Below are 18,184 nucleotides of genomic sequence, written 5' to 3'. Positions count from 1 at the left end.
ATACAAGCCCAATGTGGCTGATGGGTTGTTGTATTTCACTGTCATAGAAGTCATTCCCACGTGAGTTAACTTCGGTAGAAGTTCTCAGTCGGAGATCTGCAGGGTTCAGAATACTGTAGTATCTTTGAAATGCCAATTTAAACTCATTTTGTGGAATGACTAAAACAGCCGAGTCACTGTCCAGTTCCATTCTAATTAACTTGCCATTCACTCTGATGTAAGCTACTGTATATTGTTTCTCTATTATTAGTTTTGACATTATAAATCTCAAGGCTACTCAGTTCTATGTCACTCTCATCATTGTCAGATTTCTGACCAACAGCATGCATGTTAGTGCTCCTTTTGAAAGTGAAACTTGACATTTTATCTTTTTCTCTCCACTATCCTGTTGTTCTATTTTTGTCTGCCTGATGTGCTGTTTGTATGTGTTCTACTTTGTTGCATATTCTGCAAGTTTCGCCTTTAAATCTGCACTGGTCTGGTGACAAATGAGGGAAAATCTGCAGATGCTGGATATCCGAGCAACACACACAAAGTGCTGGAGGAACTCAACAGGCCAGGCTGCATCTGTGGAAAAAAGCACAGTCGACTTTGTGGGCCAAAACCCTTTGGCAGGACTGGAGAAAAAGCCTGAGAAGTAGATTTGAAAGGTGGGGGGAGGAGAGAGAGAAACGCCAGGCCATAGGTGAAACTTGGAGGGGGAGGAATGAAGCAAGGAGCTAGGAAGTTGATAGCTGAAAGAGACACAAGGCCATGGAAGAAAGAAAAAAGGGGCGGAGGAGCAGCAGAGGGAGGCGATAACTTGTGAGGGGGACAAGGGGGTGGGAAATATGAAGGGTGGGGCGTTAGCATTACTGGAAGCTTGAGAAATCGATGTTCATGCCATCAGATTGGAGGCTACCCAAACGGAATACAAGGTGCTGTTCCTCCAACCTAAGTGTGGCCTCATCATGACAGTGGAGGAGGCCATGGATGCACAGCAGTGGAGGAGATCTGCTGTATGAGAGCCCTGGCCACAATGGTAAAACAATTTGTTCAGCCAGTCCAGTTTCAGCTTAGACATTGCAATTTTGTTCACGCTGCCTTTTACTCCTGACTGTAACTCAGTTGTGTCTTTGTCTGCTGTTCCATTGACAAATCTATTTCAATTGCTCTTTTAAATGTAAGTTGTGCTTCAGTTAGGAGCAGTTTCTGACTGCTTTCTTGTAAGATTGCACAAACTAAGCAGTCTCTCAGTGCACCATTAAGCCCATTACTGAACTTACAATACCCAATCTGTTCAATTCAGTCCCACAGACTCCCCTTTCTTTTGATTCCACTCATGAAACCTAAAGCATTCTGCAGATCGTCTCTAGTTACTTCACACTTGTGTTTGCTAGACTGAGTTCATTGTTACAAGTCCGCATTGAACCCTGAAGGTCGATCGGAAATCCAGAATTCGAGGCCTGATGGCCAGAATGCTGTGAATCTCTCTGTCTGCTGGGGAAGCCAAAGGCCCAGTGTCTGTGAATCCACGAGTCCGCTGGAGGCTGAAGACAGCCTCTCCGGGGTAAGAGGACAGTCAATGTGCATGGGTGGTTGGATGGATGGGTGGAAGGAAGGTGTTTGTTTTGCTGGTGTTGCTAGGTCACTTGGATAGCTCTGTTTTGTTGCATTCTGTGTTGTTCTGCCGAGCATGACGGGCATGCCATGTAGCGCCAAAATGTGTGGCGACACTTGTGGACTGCTCCCGGCATATCCTTGAGTCAGTTGGTTGTTAATACAAATAACACATCTCGCTGCAGGTTTTGATGTACATGTGATAAAGAAATCTGAGTCTGAATGATGCCCCAGGTCTCAAACCTCATAATGAGGTGTGGAAGTCACCTGCAATTGACTTCTTCCAACATGAGATGGCCATGGCAGACCAGCTACTCTATTGACCTAACAGAACAAGCAGGGTCTCGGTCTAATGACGAGAAACTAGGCTTTGTTGCATGGATATTATCACACTCACACTGAGTCAGCAAGTATGCAGGCCCATACATGCACATGGGTGTGTTCAGGCACAGTCTCCCTTGAACACTGTCTTCTTTTTGTTTCACACCTCACTATTACTTCCTGACCCTTCTCACCCTCGATTCTCCCTGTCTCTCAATCATTTCTCATTCAGTTGGGACGTTAAGAAACTGCAGATACTAGAATGTGGAGCAATTTAGTGAAGGAGCTCAATACCTGAAGAACAGTGGTAGAACAGCATCGGTTGATACAGAGTTTTGACCCAAAAAGTTCACAGTTCCTTTCACCCACAAATGCTGGTCGACCTATTAACTTCCTCCAGCAAATTCTTTGTTGTCCTTCTCAGTGTCCCCCATCTTTTCACATCTGCCCATGAACATACCTACAAAATATATTTCCCTATTGCAGCCCAGTGGATCCAATTGTTGGCTTGTTTCCCCAAATACCCATCCTCCAGGCCTTCCATGCTACTCCCTGACTCTTGCTCCTTCCTCCTTTCTCTGCACTGGGCATCCCTGCCCTTCTCTGTCCTTAAAGTGTCACCTCCGCATCTGGTTTCCACACCCCCACCCCGCTCTCTGCCCTATATGTATACATATTCTCATATCTTTGCTTGTGCCCCAGCTCTGAGAAAAATCCCAAGCATTTTTACTGAGCAGCATGGCCCTAGCCATGGGTCAGGCTTGACGTGCTGTGGCCAATGTCCTCAACTTAGCCGTCAGATACTGTGATGTGCCCCAGGTGCATTGACACAATCAGACTAGTGCCCATCATACATTTCCAAACCCTTCCAAGTTTGGAGATTCTCCAGTCAGTTCAACTGAGCAGCAGTTTAGGTCAATGGTGAACCCATCTTCTCCCATTCCAATGGCTCAGGATACAAGAAGCATTCCAGAAAATGATTCCATTGTTTTTGTTGGCATTAAGAGCAGGGTGTTGCATATCAGGTGCAGCAGGACCCAAGTATAAACTTGGCACAAACATTGAATTCTCCAACTTCTGGTATTTCCCTCCCTCTCCCTTCCCCCATCCCAGTTTCACTCTGTCTCCTCCTCCAGCTGCCTATCACCTCTCTGATGATTCTGCCTTCTTCTACTACACATAGTGCTTTTTCCTTACATTCCTTCTTCACCTTTCCTGCCTATCCCCTCCCCACCACCCCTTGATCTTTCCTCTGACTGGTTTTTCACCTGGCATCTATCAGCCTTCTCCTTCCCACCCTCTCCCCCACCTTCTTTATAGTAGCCCCTGACCCCTCCTTCTTCAGTCCTGACGAAGGGTCTCAGCCCGAAACGTTGACTGCTCATTTTCACGGATGCTGCCCGACCTGCTGAGTTCCTCCAACTTGTTGCACGTGTTGCTATAAACATGAGAAGTTCTGCAGATGCTGGAAATCCAAAGCAACAAACACAAAATGCTGGCGGAACTCAGCAGGTCAGGCAGCGTCTATGGAAATGAATAAACAGTCAACAAAACAGACTAAGACCCTTCTTCAGGACTGAAATGTAAGGGGGAAGACACCAGAATAAAAAGATAGGCAGGGGGGAGGAGAAGGAGGATAACTAGAAGGTAATAGGTGAAGCCAGATGGATGGAAAAGATAAAGGGCTAGAAATGAAGAGATCCAATGGGAAAAGAGAGTGGATCACAGGAGAAAAGAAAAGTGGAAGAGACCCAGAAGGGAGTGATAGACAGGTGAGAAGACATAAAAGACAAGAGTGGGGAAAAGAAGAAGAGGGGAGAGAGAAGGGAGAAAAAGATCTTACCGGAAGCAGACATTGATATTCATACCATTAAGCTGGAGGCTACCCAGACAGAATATGAGGTGTTGCTCCTCCACCCTGAGGGTGGCCCCATTTTGGCACAAGAGGAGACCGTGAACCTCTTGTGTCCCTCTCAGAACATGTTGGAATGGGAATGGGATCAGAGTTACTATGTTTGGCCACCGGGAAGTTGCACTGTTGGCAGATGGAGCAGAGGACATAAGTATGCTCAAACCAAAATTTCCCTAGTTGTCCATTATATATTCCATCCAGTATCCTGTTTCAATACCAGGAGATAAGTACGACAACCAGTGCCATTCCGTCTACATTGGTAAGGATCCCAGCTGAATTCTTACCCTGCCATCATTGAGAAGGAACAGCTATGTGATGCTTCATTTGCTTGTTAAGGTGGATGTGACTGGACACTTGAACTCTGAAGAACAGTTTCACACCCTGCCACAGAAACTGATTTATTAGTGTTTATGATTGTTGTGCTTGCCTCTGAACAGACTGACTGAATTCATAACAATTCTTGCTAACAAGCTCTTTGAAATGTCTGAAGGATTTAATATAGGCTCCAATTTAATGAAAACTTTAATAATCATGAACAGCAAAAGTCAAAACTTAAGGCAAGTGTTTAAATATAATTTTCCTTAATATTTCAAGAATAGATCGGGAATCTATTAAATACATTCTGCATCAATTGATCAGTAAGAGAATTTTAAATTAGGAGCAGTATTCACCAATGACTGCTTTCTATCTGAAACTCATCTTAGTCAGGGCGAAATTGAAGTAATACAGAATAACGAACATTCCTAAAAGTTCAAGGGCATTTATACACAAAGCAATCACCTTAATATCCATGTCAGTGTGAAAACAAGGCAACACTTGGATCCGCTGGGCTCCTTAGCATGGAATCGACATTAGCTTACTGAGGGGAATATATTTTATATTTGTGTTCATGGGCAGATGCGATAAGATTCCCTGTGGAGGTTGGATTGTGTCTGATCTGTTTAGAATTAGGAAAATCCCAATCATTTGACTTCTGATTTTAATCCTTTTTATAGACTCCATCCTTTGTGGTTTAAATTGGAGTTAATCCTTGCCTGGGAACCACATGCCTTCACTTGAAGATGAAAAGAATCAACACATGTGGGGTGCATTGTGAAAGCTTAGAAATCACAGAACACCCTGGAGAGAAGTTTAAAAGAGCTGCCTTGAAAGCTCCAATGCTTTCTTTGAATTTGTATTTTATTACAATCATTTTCTTGTGTTTGAGGCCTTTTCTACAAGGTAGAACTATCCATTTGGTGAGTGATGGTGTCAGGCCTACCTAACTTGGTAAATGTCTCAGGATTTAACTAAGTGCATATCTTATATTCTGATGGCTTAACACATAAAAATATCACTTAAATTAACCCCTCTTCATAACAACCAGGTACGTTTCTGATCCATGCTTTAGCCGAACTTGGTGAAACTCTGAACGCTACAATTGGGAGCATCTGACTCAAATTTGGGGATGGGACAGAAGGGAAAAGAAACATTAGAGTGTTTCTGTCGCAGCTGATGATTAAATATCTGTTCTGGGTGACAATAGGATTCCTACTATCAAATCATTAGTTGGCATTCACTAACCTTACTGAATAATACACTGAGACGTGAAGGAAGCTATTTCTGTGGATTGTGTTGCTAAGGCTGAGACAGAACAAAGAGATGCAATTTATCCTTGCAATGTTCCTTACAGCCAGCACAGGCAGATCAGCCAGAAGGTAATGTTTTGCCTATTTTCAACATCACCTAACTATATCATGATTCTTAGTGAAACTGCAAAATTGCTTCAATTTAGTGCCAAACTCTGAACAGTTTGTCCTGTAAGGGAAGGTTGGCACAGTACTCCTTGAGAGATAATCCAGTTAAAGCACAAGACTTTGAGAGATCCTGCCAGGAGGATGTTTCCCTCCATGAAGATATCCGGAACTAGCTTCAGAGAAAGGGTTGGTCAAAGATGAAGAGGAATTTCTTTTCTCAGAGGCTTGTTGATCTGGGATTTTCTACCACAGAGAGCTGTGATGCCAGAATCACTGAAATACTACAGGTAGATTACTGGTTCCTGGGAACCAGGGAAGAAAGAGGCAAATCAGGCTCCATCTTATTGATTGGCAAGGCTGGCATGAGGGGCTGTGTGGCATCCTCCTGCTTTTTTTCCCCTTTTCCATAAAAAGTTGGGAAAATCTGTTTGAGTATAAAAACAAGTTAAAAGCACTCCCGATACAAGGTTTCACTATTTTGATGAAGACCAGAAGAGTGAAAAGTTGGATCAGAAGGGGGTTATCTTACTCTTATTGTAATTATAGAATATTGCTACTTCTCTTTTGCTCATTTGATGGGATTGACGACGTAATTCTATAGGTTACTCAGTTGAAGGAGGTGATGCAAAGCCTGCCCCCTGCTCCAATTCTCAGGGATACCGTTTTAGGTCAAGAACACGGTACAGAGCTTGGAGCCTGACCAGTGAGCCCTTTCTCTGGCACTCAGCCTTATCCTAAGGAAGCCTGGTCTGTGTGGTGATACATTCAAGCAGAGGACAGGCCTTGAGGGAAGTGCAGCTTGGAAGGGAAATGGGAGAAGTGGGATAAGAAGCAGCCCCCAGTAATTAAAACATCTGTGGTTATGGATGAACTGGGACATATTCCCCCTCAGCCCTCTACTATCAAGAATGCTAAAGCACCTACTCCAAAAGCCTGCAAATTTACTATTCTGCACAGACCTCAGCCTTAAGTTTCGATCCAGATAACAATATCCTGTCAGAGAAGCTATATATTATGATCAATACCTGTGTAATTGGGTGGGCAAAGGCAGGCATAGTTGTTAATTCCATCTACACAGGTGGAATTATTTTCACAGTCATTACTGTTACAGTCATCAGGATTTACTTCACACAGCTGTCCCTCAAAGCCTGGAGGGCAGAGGCACCTGCAAGGAAAGAGAAAAAAAATGAAATGAAGATGCTATGGAATGAATCTCCCATTGAATAGCCACCAAGTAAGAACAAGACTGAGCCTGGCGATTTGTGACAACATGAGGACCAATACCTCCTATTCGCATTGGCCTCCTTCTCCTTTGAGATCACAGGCTCTGAACTCTCTCTCTGTCCACTTTCCAGTTGGTAATGTCACAAGGTGAACTGCACAGCTCGGTGATTCTTGTTGTCTTTTGATTCAAAATCAGACCAGAGGAAGGAGACCTGATACGAGTATTTCCTGAGATTTAGCACCTAGATTCCCTCCTGTAAAATAAGCATGTTTCCCCCTACTACCAGGAGTTTATTTCCATTTCCTGATTCAGGGTCAGTAGTCATTTTGCCCTTCCAACTGCAAGCTTGAAATACTTCTGATTCAGACAATCACACAATGCCAAAAGGGAGGGAATCCCACGATTTAAACCCAGGAGCAATGAAGGGTGGATGTATATTTCTAAGCAAGGGTTTTGAGCAACTTGGAAGGGAACCTGCAGGTAGGTGGTTATCTTTCACAGGAACCACCTTCTTTGTGAGGAGTGACTTCAGCTATTGAAGTGCTTTCCCCTTGAGGTCTATTGACTTCAGTTTTACTTGGATTCCTTTATCTAATAGTTGTTAAAATGTTGTTTTGATGTCAAGGGCAATAACTCTCACATTTCCTCTGGAATTCAACTTTATGGATCAAGATGGAGCTGAGTGTGCTGGCTAAGCACAGGGTGTCAGACAGCAGGTTATTGCTGAGAAAATTCTGCAACAGCTCTGCAGATGACAATTTTGCTCTTTCTGATGACGATTGCAACAGACTGATTAGACAGTAATTTGTTGTATTGAATTTGTCCTTTTTTTTGTGAAGAGGATATTTCCAGATAAGTTTCACGTTGCCAGCGAAATTCTATTGTTGTAGGCATTCAGGAACAACGCAGTCAGTTCTAGGAAGTAGGTTTTCAGGGCTGTAGCTGTAAAGTTATCTTGAAGTCTGACAGACCAGAGCTCTCACCTGTTCCTTGACACCACTCTGTGAATCAAATTAGCTGAAGACAGCCTTCTGTGATGGCAGAGATTTCAGTGAGATGGAAGGAGGTTCCGATGGACCACGTTCTCAGCTTCTCATGGTTTGGGAATGCTTCACTCAGCTGCTGTGCTTTGCCATTGTTGAAGATTAAGTGTTCTTGGAGGGTCCTCCTCTCTCCCACTCATGATCAGTGTTGGTAGGACACAAGAGTTTCCATCTGATTAGGTGTTCATGGAATTATCTAATTCTCTCTATTGCATGCTGTGTTTGTTGATGTGAAAGATATAGTTCTGTGTTGCAGCTTCACTGGGGGCGGGGTGAGGTCAATTCTGTTCCCAATGCCTCTGTCTTCAGTTCTTATTGGACTACTGTTGATTTGCTGGTCTGATTTAATATGGAAGTACAAATTAGGAGCATGAGTAGACCATATAGTCTGCTCCATCATTTAAGAAGATACTGGCAAATCTGACTGTGGCATTCCTGTGCCTCCACAGCAAGGATTATAAGCATTGGGACTTGACTGGAGCCTGTGTAAGATCCTTACAGTTCTCCAGCAGTGGAATTAAAGTTCCAGAGATGTGCATGCTACTTCACTACACCTTGCGGTCACTTTATTGTTTTAAAGTTTATTCCACAAAGTCCTGTTAAAAGAAAGTTCTGAAACATCCAAATTTTACAGGAGGATCCGTTCACTTTTATAGGTCCCTAAACTATAAATAAATATCGTGAAAGTTGAGATTCAGAGTAGCTCTCGATCAGGTCCTGGGGTGGAGATTCAGCTCAGGTTATTGCTTTAAACTGGATCAAAGAGTATTGGCTACTCACTGTTCTTCCCTCCACTGAGTCAGTTTTATTGTTTTCAGTGAAAGTTGAAGTGATTACAGCAGATGTCCTTTAATCTAATGCCTGCTTATTGCCAGGGAACAAAGGTTAATTTCTACCCCCTGGCAGTTTGATCACTAGCATCCTAGGGAAACTTCAGAGGTTAATTTAGGATTGGTGAACTGTTGTTCAAATATGAGATTGTCTGCATGATGATCTTCATCAAAGTTGAATCTGATCTAATGCCCCCATTTTGGAATTTATTGTGGTGATTCGCAAGATATTATCACTAATGTAACTGAAGTTGATAACTCCACAGCTGTTATGATAACAGTGCTGGGGGGAGGGGGGGTAGTGTGTGGAGGAAGAAGAAATTCAGATCTTTGTCCTGAAATAAATGCTGGAAAGGAAATTGGATGAAGCTATTTTTCAGCATTATAAAATTGAAAATCGTGTTTGTTCTTTTTCCATGAATAAGACGGACAGTGACTGATTTGGGGCTGTTTACTGCTCTCCAAAATTTCCCCAGGGCACTCCCAGGCTATGTGAACCTCATGTAGTGTGTGCATTATGTATTATGCATGTTATGGGTGCATGTGATGACATCAGTTCCACTGTAAACCCCCTCCCCCGAAGTGCCACAAGTTGTTCATATTGCCATTGAGTACCCATTACCAGGCACTCTTGGGCCAATATACTCTGAGTTTCTTAGCTTTGGAGGCAAAGGATATCAATCCAACAAAGGATGTCTGTAGTCCACGCAGGGAGGCCATTATGGAGTTCAGGGCAGTGAGGCCAGTCAATGAACTGAGGGCTGGGTCACTGGCTGGTTATAGCAGACTGGCACAGCTAGCAAAGCTACCACCTCAAGGCTTCTCTGAACCAGGCTCAATCCTGACCTCTGATGCTGCCCACTTAAAGTTTGCACATTCTCCCTGTGATCACATGGGTTACCTCAGGATGTTCCCGTTCCCTCGCACCTCCCAAACGCCTGAGGGTTGCTTGGTTAAATGTGTGGCCGATTGCTCCTGGCGCCAGTCCACGTGGAGTTAAAGGTGAATAAAACAGGGCAGGTCTAAATGCCTGCTTCATGGTCTATATGAACTCAAACAGCTGAATGGCCTGTTTCCATGATGTGTAACTCTCCATCTCTGGAAACATTAGTAAATTGGAGAAACCAAGGAAAAGTGAGAAAAGCATGAAGGTTGATATCAACATTTGATGGGTGAAGGTCTCTCCTTGGGAAAGTGGGTTTGAAGGTAGTGGCAAAGTGGGAGAGAGAGATAAATCAGAATCTGAATGAGAATCTGGTTTAATATCACCAGCAGATGTTGTGAAGTTTGTTAACTTTGTGGCAGCAGTACAATGCAATACATGATAAATATAGAAAAAACTGAATTAAAGTTTTATATATATATATATATATATATATATATATATAATAATATGAGGGGTGATTGATAAGTTTGTGGCCTACGGTAGAAGGAGTCAATTTTAGAAAACCTAGCACATTTATTTTTCAACATAGTCCCTTCCTACATTTACACACTCAGTCCAGCGGTCGTGGAGCATACGGATCTTGGACCTCCAGGAAGTGTCCACAACAAGGGTGATTGATAAGTTCATGGCCTAAGGTAGAAGGAGATGAGTTATACAGCTCTCGTTACAGGCACATGCAGGTCAACTCTTTGAGAGATAATGCAGAAAGTTTGAAGTTAATATCTCCTTCTACCTTAGGCCACAAACTTATGAATCACCCCTGATGAGTTATTAACTGATGTGTTATTAATTTCAAACGTTCTGCATAATCACTCAAAGAGTTGAACTGCATGTGCACATAAAGAGAGCTGTATAACTCATCTCCTTCTACCCAGGCCACAAACTTATCAATCACCCCTGCTGTGGACACTTTCTAGAGATTCCAAGATCCGTATGCGCCACGACCGCTGGACCAAGTGTGTAGATGTAGGAAAGGACTATGTTGAAAAATAAATGTGCTAGGTTTTCTAAAATTGACTCCTACCTTAGGCCATGAACTTATCAATCACCCCTCGTAGTTACATTAAAATAAGTAGTGCCAAAACAGGAATTCTAAAAAAGAACTGAGGTAGTGTTCATGCATTCAATGACCATTCAGAAATTGGATGGCAGAGGGGAAGAAGATGTTTCTGAATCATTGTGTGTGTGCCTTCTTTCTGATGGTAACAATGAGAAGAGGACATGCCCTGGGTGGTGGGGGGCCCTAAATGATGGATCTGACCTTTCTGAGGCATTGCTCCTTGAATATGTCTTGGATACTATGAGGCTAGAACCCATGATGGAGCTGACTAATTTTACAGCTTACCTTGATCCTATGCAGTAGCCCCCCCACCCTCCCCCACACCAGAGAACAAAGCAGCCTGTCAGAAGGCTTTCCAGAGTACGTCTATAGGAATCTGTGAGAAATGAGGTTAAGGGTGTTGGGCAGGGTGGATAATGGATGAGTTCTATTGGGATGATTCTGTCAGGTGGGAGAGGAAACTGCTGATAAGTTTCTTGCTACTAGCATACCTCCCAGTTTGCTTCTATGGAATTAAGCCCATGTTCCTTGGGGCTGCTCTACAATAGTTACCCCCAGGGCATCAAGATGCAAGCTCAAGAAAGGAATGCTGTACATGGCACGACAACGTCACAGGCAGACGTTATGTGGAAATCATGTCAGATGTGTGATTGAGTGTCGGTCAAATATCCAAGTCTGATCCAGAAAAAGTCACATTAATTTAAACATACAGTTAATCCAATTTAAATTGATCTTCAATTGCAAAATTCTGTAAAACAACAGCATATGATTGCATTTTAGATAATTATTCTAAATAAGGCACATCCTATAAAGTTAGGTAGCAGAGCTACACTAATTCATTTGCAAAAGGATTTTAGAACTTTCACAGTATGAGCATATTTACCTTGGGCAATGAGGAATATATTTTCAAACATAACAGATCAGTTAAATCTGGCCTGATAGCAAAACTCATGTCATGATCTTTTCACACTTGACTCCAATTGTAAGCAGAAAATTTGAGCACTGTTTCACCTTTTTAGTTTAATATAATGGCACTTTAATGATCCTTCCTCTGAATTATTATGAATTATTATAAAAGTGTCATTTCTCATGGCATTAAAAGTAGCAGCCAGGCATTGGTCTTGTAAATAAGAACCTCCCTTTGCTGAAAAATATCACTTCTTCCCAAGAAAGGAAAAATAAATCCATTGTTGGTTTCTTGATCTAACTGTATGTGTGTCTTTGTTGAAATCAATTTAACCAAATGCAAGGAGGCAAATACAACTGGCAGCCAATATTCTCACATGCACTTAGGCTAATTTCTCCCCCAGGGCTTTATTCAAGAGTATTCTTCAGTTAATTGTTCCCTAGGTGCAGATAATATATCCATAATTATCTTTAAATCTACAAAATAGTGTTCAATGATCAAAGCATAAACATATCATGCTGAGTAGTAACTGTAAAGTCTCGCACGATTCTTAAAGCCAGTTGGACATCATCTCTGTCAAATACATCACCTTTGCTTATCTACCTCACAACTTTGCTCTCTCTTTAGGCACTTCATTCCATATATTTTCTCTTAGAAAATGGAAAAACTTCTCTAATTAGTCATTAGGTTTTTGATCACTTAATTACATTATTGGAGAGCTCAATTAATTGATAATTTTGGAATATTTTGATAGTGCACTGTTAATTACTTTCTACAAATGTTTGTACTTCTAAAACCTTGTCTCCAGTACATGAACATTTCCACTTTTTATAGTACCTCAATTTTCGTGGTGGATTCAAGATTTAACTTATCTGCTGTTTACTGTGCCCTTTTCCCAACTGTGTCCAATGATGTTGCACTGCACAACTCTTCTTCGTAGGTGAAGTATCTTTCAAACAGGTGATCCTTTAAAGTGTTATCTGCCACATTTTTATCAGACAGCACAGAACAACAATTTCACTTTATCTTCAATTATCTGCAGTGACACCAAAGCTGACTATATATTCAATTGTGTGAACTAAGATCTGGTTTGCTGCTCTGGTATTTAATTATTTAAAAAGACACCTGAATCCATGTTTATCTCCCTCGGCTAGACGGCAGGTTCCCCCATTTTGGCACTGGTTGTTGATACAGGCGTTGATTGGAATAGCACAGTCCTGCCCCTATGAGGATGAGAAAACAGAATGGTTAGTGATAATTCATTAAAGGTGCAACAATCAGCACTGATACATCTGCATCCTAATACATCTGTAGATAATTTCTTTCTCTGCTTCTGATTAACTCCCATCCTGTAACAGAAAAGGAGTTAATGGGCACGGTTACAATACCACCTGTGATCTTTTAGTCCAATAAACAGTCACAGTTCTTTCCTGAGCATGGGTAATTTTTGTGTCCTATTTAAGGGTATAAGACATAGCAAGTCAATCCCCAATGACCAATTAACCTACTAACTGGTACATCTTGGACTGTTGAAGGGAACCGGAGCACCCAGGGGAAGCACACGTCCTCAAGGGAAGAACGTACAAACTTTCAGTGCAAAACAAGCCCTTTGGACCAATAAGCCACACACCTATCTAACCCCATCGTAACCACTGGACAATTTACAATGACCAATTAACCTATTAACTGGTACATCTTAGACTTAGGGAGAAAACCGGAGCACCCGGAGGAAACGCACACTCACTGGAAGAACGTAAACCTTTCTTAGAGAATTCTGAAATTGAGCTCCCAGCTCTGACGCCATAAGCTGTAATAGTGTGATGCTAACCTCTATGCTACCATGTAATAGTGTCCAACTAACATGTAATAGTGTCACGCTAACTGCTACACCGCTGTCTAATATGGCCACACTAACTGCCAGGATAATGGGTAATATTGTCCCAATAACCACTGTGCTAATGTGTAATTGTGTCACGCTAACTGCTACACTACTGTGTAATTGTGTCACATGAACTGCTACACTATCGTGTAATAGCATCACATAACTGCTATGCTACTGTGTAATAGTGTCACAGCAACCACTACTTAACATGTAATAGTGTCACACTAACTGCTACACTACTGTGTAATCATGTCACAATAACCGCTACCCCGTCATGTTAACTGTTATGCTACTATGTAATCGTGTTACGCTAACTGTTACACTACAGTGTAATATTGTCAGGCTAACCATTACGCTACCCTGTAATAGTGTCACGCTAACCATTACGCTATCCTGTAATAATGTCACGCTAACCATTATGTTACCGTGTAATAGTGTTATGCTAACAATTACACTACTGTGTAATAGTGTCTTGCTAACCATTATGCTAACGTGTAACAGTGTCACACTAACCATTACACTAATGTGTACTAGTGTATGCTAACCATTATGCTAACTGTAATAGTGTATGCTAACAATTACGCTACTGTGTAATAGTTTCATGCTAACCATTATGCTAATACGTAATACTGTCACACTAACCACTGTGCTACTGTGTAATAACGTCTCGCTAACCACTACACTACCATGGCATCATATTTTGGTCATCTAATTACAGGAAGGATATTAATAAGTTTGAAAGAATGCAGAGAAGGTTTACAAGGATGTTGCCGGAACTTGAGAAACTGAGTTACAGAGAAAGGTTGAATAGGTTAGGACTTTATTCCCTGAAGCGTAGAAGAATGAGGGGAGATTTGATAGAGGTATATAAAATTATGATGGGTATAGATAGAGTGAATGCAAGCAGGCTTTTTCCACTGAGGCTGGGGGAGAAAAAAACCAGAGGACATGGGTTAAGGGTGAAGGGGGAAAAGTTTAAAGGGAACATTGGAGGGGGGGGCTTCTTCACACAGAGACTGGTGGGATTGTGGAATGAGCTGCCAGTTGAAGTGGTGAATGCACGCTCACTTTTAACATTTAATGAGAACTTGGAGAGGTACATGGATGAGAGGTGTATGGAGGGATATGGTCCAGGTGCAGGTCAGTGGGACTAAGCAGAAAAATGGCTCGGCACAGCCAAGAAGGGATGAAGGACCTGTTTCTGTGCTGTAATGTAATGTTCTATGGCATCCCAGAGTTTATCTCTGTACGTATGCAGTTACCACCAGGGATTACTTGAAAGTGGCCAGGAACAGAATCTGAGGGTGATTATTTTTCTTTTTACAAGCTAATTAGTGTTTTTTTTTCAGCTTTTCACAACCTGTAGTGGTGTCAGCTGCAGTGGCCCATGTTCAGTCCTAACCTCTGATACTGTCTATGTGGAGTTTGCACGTTCTCCTTGCAACTGAGTGGAATTCCTCTAGGCACCTCATTTTCCTCAAATATCCCAAAGGCATAAAGGGTGACAGGTTAATTGGTCACTGTAAATTGTTCCTGGTGTGTATGTGATGGGTGGAATAAAATGGGAATGTGGGGAGAACAAGATGGAATTATTACAGGATGGATGTCCACGGTGCTTGATATGAACTCTGCTATGTGCCTCTACATACCATTGACCATACCCAAGCACAACTACTCAGATTAAGTAGTAAATGCAATTCGTATGTTTTCCCCCTCTCTGAGTAGTAGGAATAATTCACAAGTCTAATGAGCCCGTACGAAACCCGGCATAACTGACATCAATGTTTTCATCATAAGCAAAGTTGAACTTATTCAAAGTAAGTTTAATATAAAAGTACATATATGTCACCATATATAACCCTGAGATTCATTTCCTTGCAGGCATTCAAGAGACACAATAGAATTGCACTCAACAGGATGGACAAATAACCAATGCGCAAAAGACAACAAACTATGCAAATACAAATGAAAAAGAAACTAAAGAAGCAATAACTATCTAGAGCTTGTGATGAAGAGTCCTTGAAAGTGAGTTCATAGCTGTGGGAATAGTTCAGTGATGATAGATAGATAGATAGATAGATACTTTATTCATCCCCATGGGGAAATTCAACATTTTTTCCAATGACCCATACACTTATTGTAGCAAAACTAATTACATACAATACTTAACTCAGTAAAAATATAATATGCATCTAAAATCACCCTCTCAAAAAGCATTAATAATAGCTTTTAAAAAGTTCTTAAATAGTTTACTTAAATACATTGAGTCCTAACCCCAGCACTTTAACATATCTTACTCCTGGCGGTTGAATTGTAAAGCCGAATGGCATTGGGGAGTATTGATCTCTTCATCCTGTCTGAGGAGCATTGCATCGATAGCAATCGATGGGGCAAGTGAAGTTGAATGAAGTTATCCTTTCTTGTACATGAGCCTGATGGCTGAGGAGTAATAATTGTTCCTGAACCTGGAAGACAGGGTACTGAGGCTCCTGTACCTTCTACCTGATGGCAGCAGCCAAAAGAATGCATGGCCTAGATGGTGGGGTTCCTTGAAGATAGATGGTGTTTTCCTGTGACAGTGCTCCATGTAGATGTGCTCAGTGGTGAAGAGGGTGTTACCTGTGATGGACTGGCCTGTATTGAAGGATTTTTCATTCTAGGACATTGGTGTTTCTATACCAGGCTGAGATGCAACCAGTCAACATACTCTCCACCACACATCTATAGAAGTTTTCAAAGTTTTAGATCTGATGCTGAATCTTCACAAACTTCTAAGGAAGTAGAGGCACTGCTGTGCTTTCTTTATAATGGACCTGTTACACAGGATCGCTATTATTTCGGGTCTGAGACCCAGGAAATGAGAGAGATAAACATCATGTCAATAATGAGAGAGAGAGACGCAGGATCACAGCAAAGGCAGTTGTTATAGACAACGCAGAATACACAACAAGGTGGGATGTCTCCTGACACCGACGGATCGAAATCATAAAGGAAGGTTGGAAAAACACTTAGCGGTAACTGTTCCCATTCTTCTATCTCTCTCGCTCTCTCCAACAATTGCAACACAGTGACAAACAAATGACGGCAGCCCGTGTGTGAACTGAAACAAACTTTATATTTCCATCGGACAATTCATTATTCCCTAGACAACGATAGAGCTTATTTCTTATTGATTATTATTATACCCGCACTTTTAGATTTAATATTGACGACGTATATTATCTGTATATTTGCATTGATATTATTTTTGTGTATTTTTGCTAATAAATACTGTTAAAAATAGTATCACCAGACTCCAACGGACGCCTCTATCTTTGCTGGTAAGTGACCCAGTTACGGGGTTCGTAACAGACCCAAGGCCGACCCACTGAAATGATAAAACCGAGGAATATACGTTGCTGACTCTCTCCACTACTGATCCATGATAAAGGCTGGCTCATGGGGCTCTGATTTCCTCCTCTTGAAGTCAATAATCAGCCCCTTGCTCTTGCCAGCATTGAGTGAGAAGTTGATGTTGTGAGCAGATTTTCAATCTCCCTCTTATATGCTGATTCGTCACCACCTTTGATTCAGCCAGTGACAGTGTGTCATCAGCAAACTCAGATATGACACTGGAGCTGTGCTTAGCTACACAGTCATAAGCATAAAGCAAGTAGAGCTGGGGGCTAAGCACACAGCCTTGTAGTGCTGATAGAAATTGCATTGATGCTTTTACCAATCTGAACTCACTGGATCTGCAAGTGAGGATCCTATTGCACGAGGAGGAATTGAATCCGAGGCCTTGAAGCTTATTGATTAATTTTGAGCATACGATAGGATTAAATGCTGAGCTGTAGTCAATGAAGAGCATCCTGATGTACACATCTTCACTGTTCCAGGGTTGAGTTAAGAGCCAATTAAATGGCATCTGCTGTGGACCAGTTGTGATGGTGGGCAAGTTGGAGTAGATCCAAGTTACTTTTCAGGCAGGAGTTGATGTATTTCATCAACAACCTCTCAAAGCACCTCATCACTGCAGATGTAATTGCCACTGGACAATAGCCAATGAGGCAGATTACCACGTTCTTCTCAGGCATCAGTATAACTGAAGCCTTCTTGAAGCACGTGGTTATCTCAGACTGCTGAAGTGAGAAGTTAAAGGTTCTGGCGAACACTCCAGCCAGTTGATCAGCACAGATTTTTAGTACTCGGCCAGGTACCCCTTCTTGGTCGGATGTTTTCTGTGGGGTCACTCTCCTGAAGGATGGTCTCACCTCAGCCTCAGAGCCTGATATTGCAGAGTGGGAGTTTGTGAAGATGCCTCCAAGCATTGAGCTCATCTTGGAGCAAAGCCTTGTTGTCATCGATGTTGCTTCATTTCACTTTGTAAAACATAATAGCATTTTAGTCCTGCCACAGCAGTTGAGTATCTCAGCATCCTTCAATGATTCAAGTCTGGTCTGGAATTGGCACGTCGTATATTGTCCTTTCCCGTAATGTCATTGGCACATTACTAGAGGCATTTTAAGGGTCCTATTTAACAAAAGCGAGCGGTGGATATGATTTTTGTTCAGCAGTTTCCCAGTGTCATGAACCAGCCAGCAGCCCGGGGGCTTCCCAGAGACCATACCTGGACCTCTTGTGCCGTGTTTCTTTGGTCGCCAGACTGGAATGGCACTCATCTGGCCTTCAGCAGGCTGTAGATCTCATAGTTCGTCCAGGGCTTCTGGTTGGGGAAGACTGA

The 18,184-nt window shown here is 42.1% G+C and overlaps 1 protein-coding gene across 2 annotated transcripts in view; it reads right to left on the bottom strand.

The window, feature by feature from the left end:
* LOC140739492 (slit homolog 3 protein-like) overlaps positions 1–18,184 on the bottom strand; it is a 611,537-nt gene that overhangs the window by 32,789 nt on the left and 560,564 nt on the right. For both annotated transcript variants that reach the window (XM_073067845.1, XM_073067846.1), the window contains 2 exons: positions 12,705–12,802; positions 6,594–6,733 (listed from right to left, as the gene is read on the bottom strand). In XM_073067845.1, coding sequence (XP_072923946.1) covers positions 6,594–6,733; positions 12,705–12,802 — 238 coding nt within the window. The remainder of the gene's footprint in view (positions 1–6,593; positions 6,734–12,704; positions 12,803–18,184) is intronic.

Source organism: Hemitrygon akajei, chromosome 15, assembly GCF_048418815.1.
Source record: "Hemitrygon akajei chromosome 15, sHemAka1.3, whole genome shotgun sequence".
In the NCBI taxonomy this organism is placed as follows: Eukaryota; Metazoa; Chordata; class Chondrichthyes; order Myliobatiformes; family Dasyatidae; genus Hemitrygon; species Hemitrygon akajei.
This window is presented reverse-complemented; position numbering and strand designations above follow the sequence as displayed.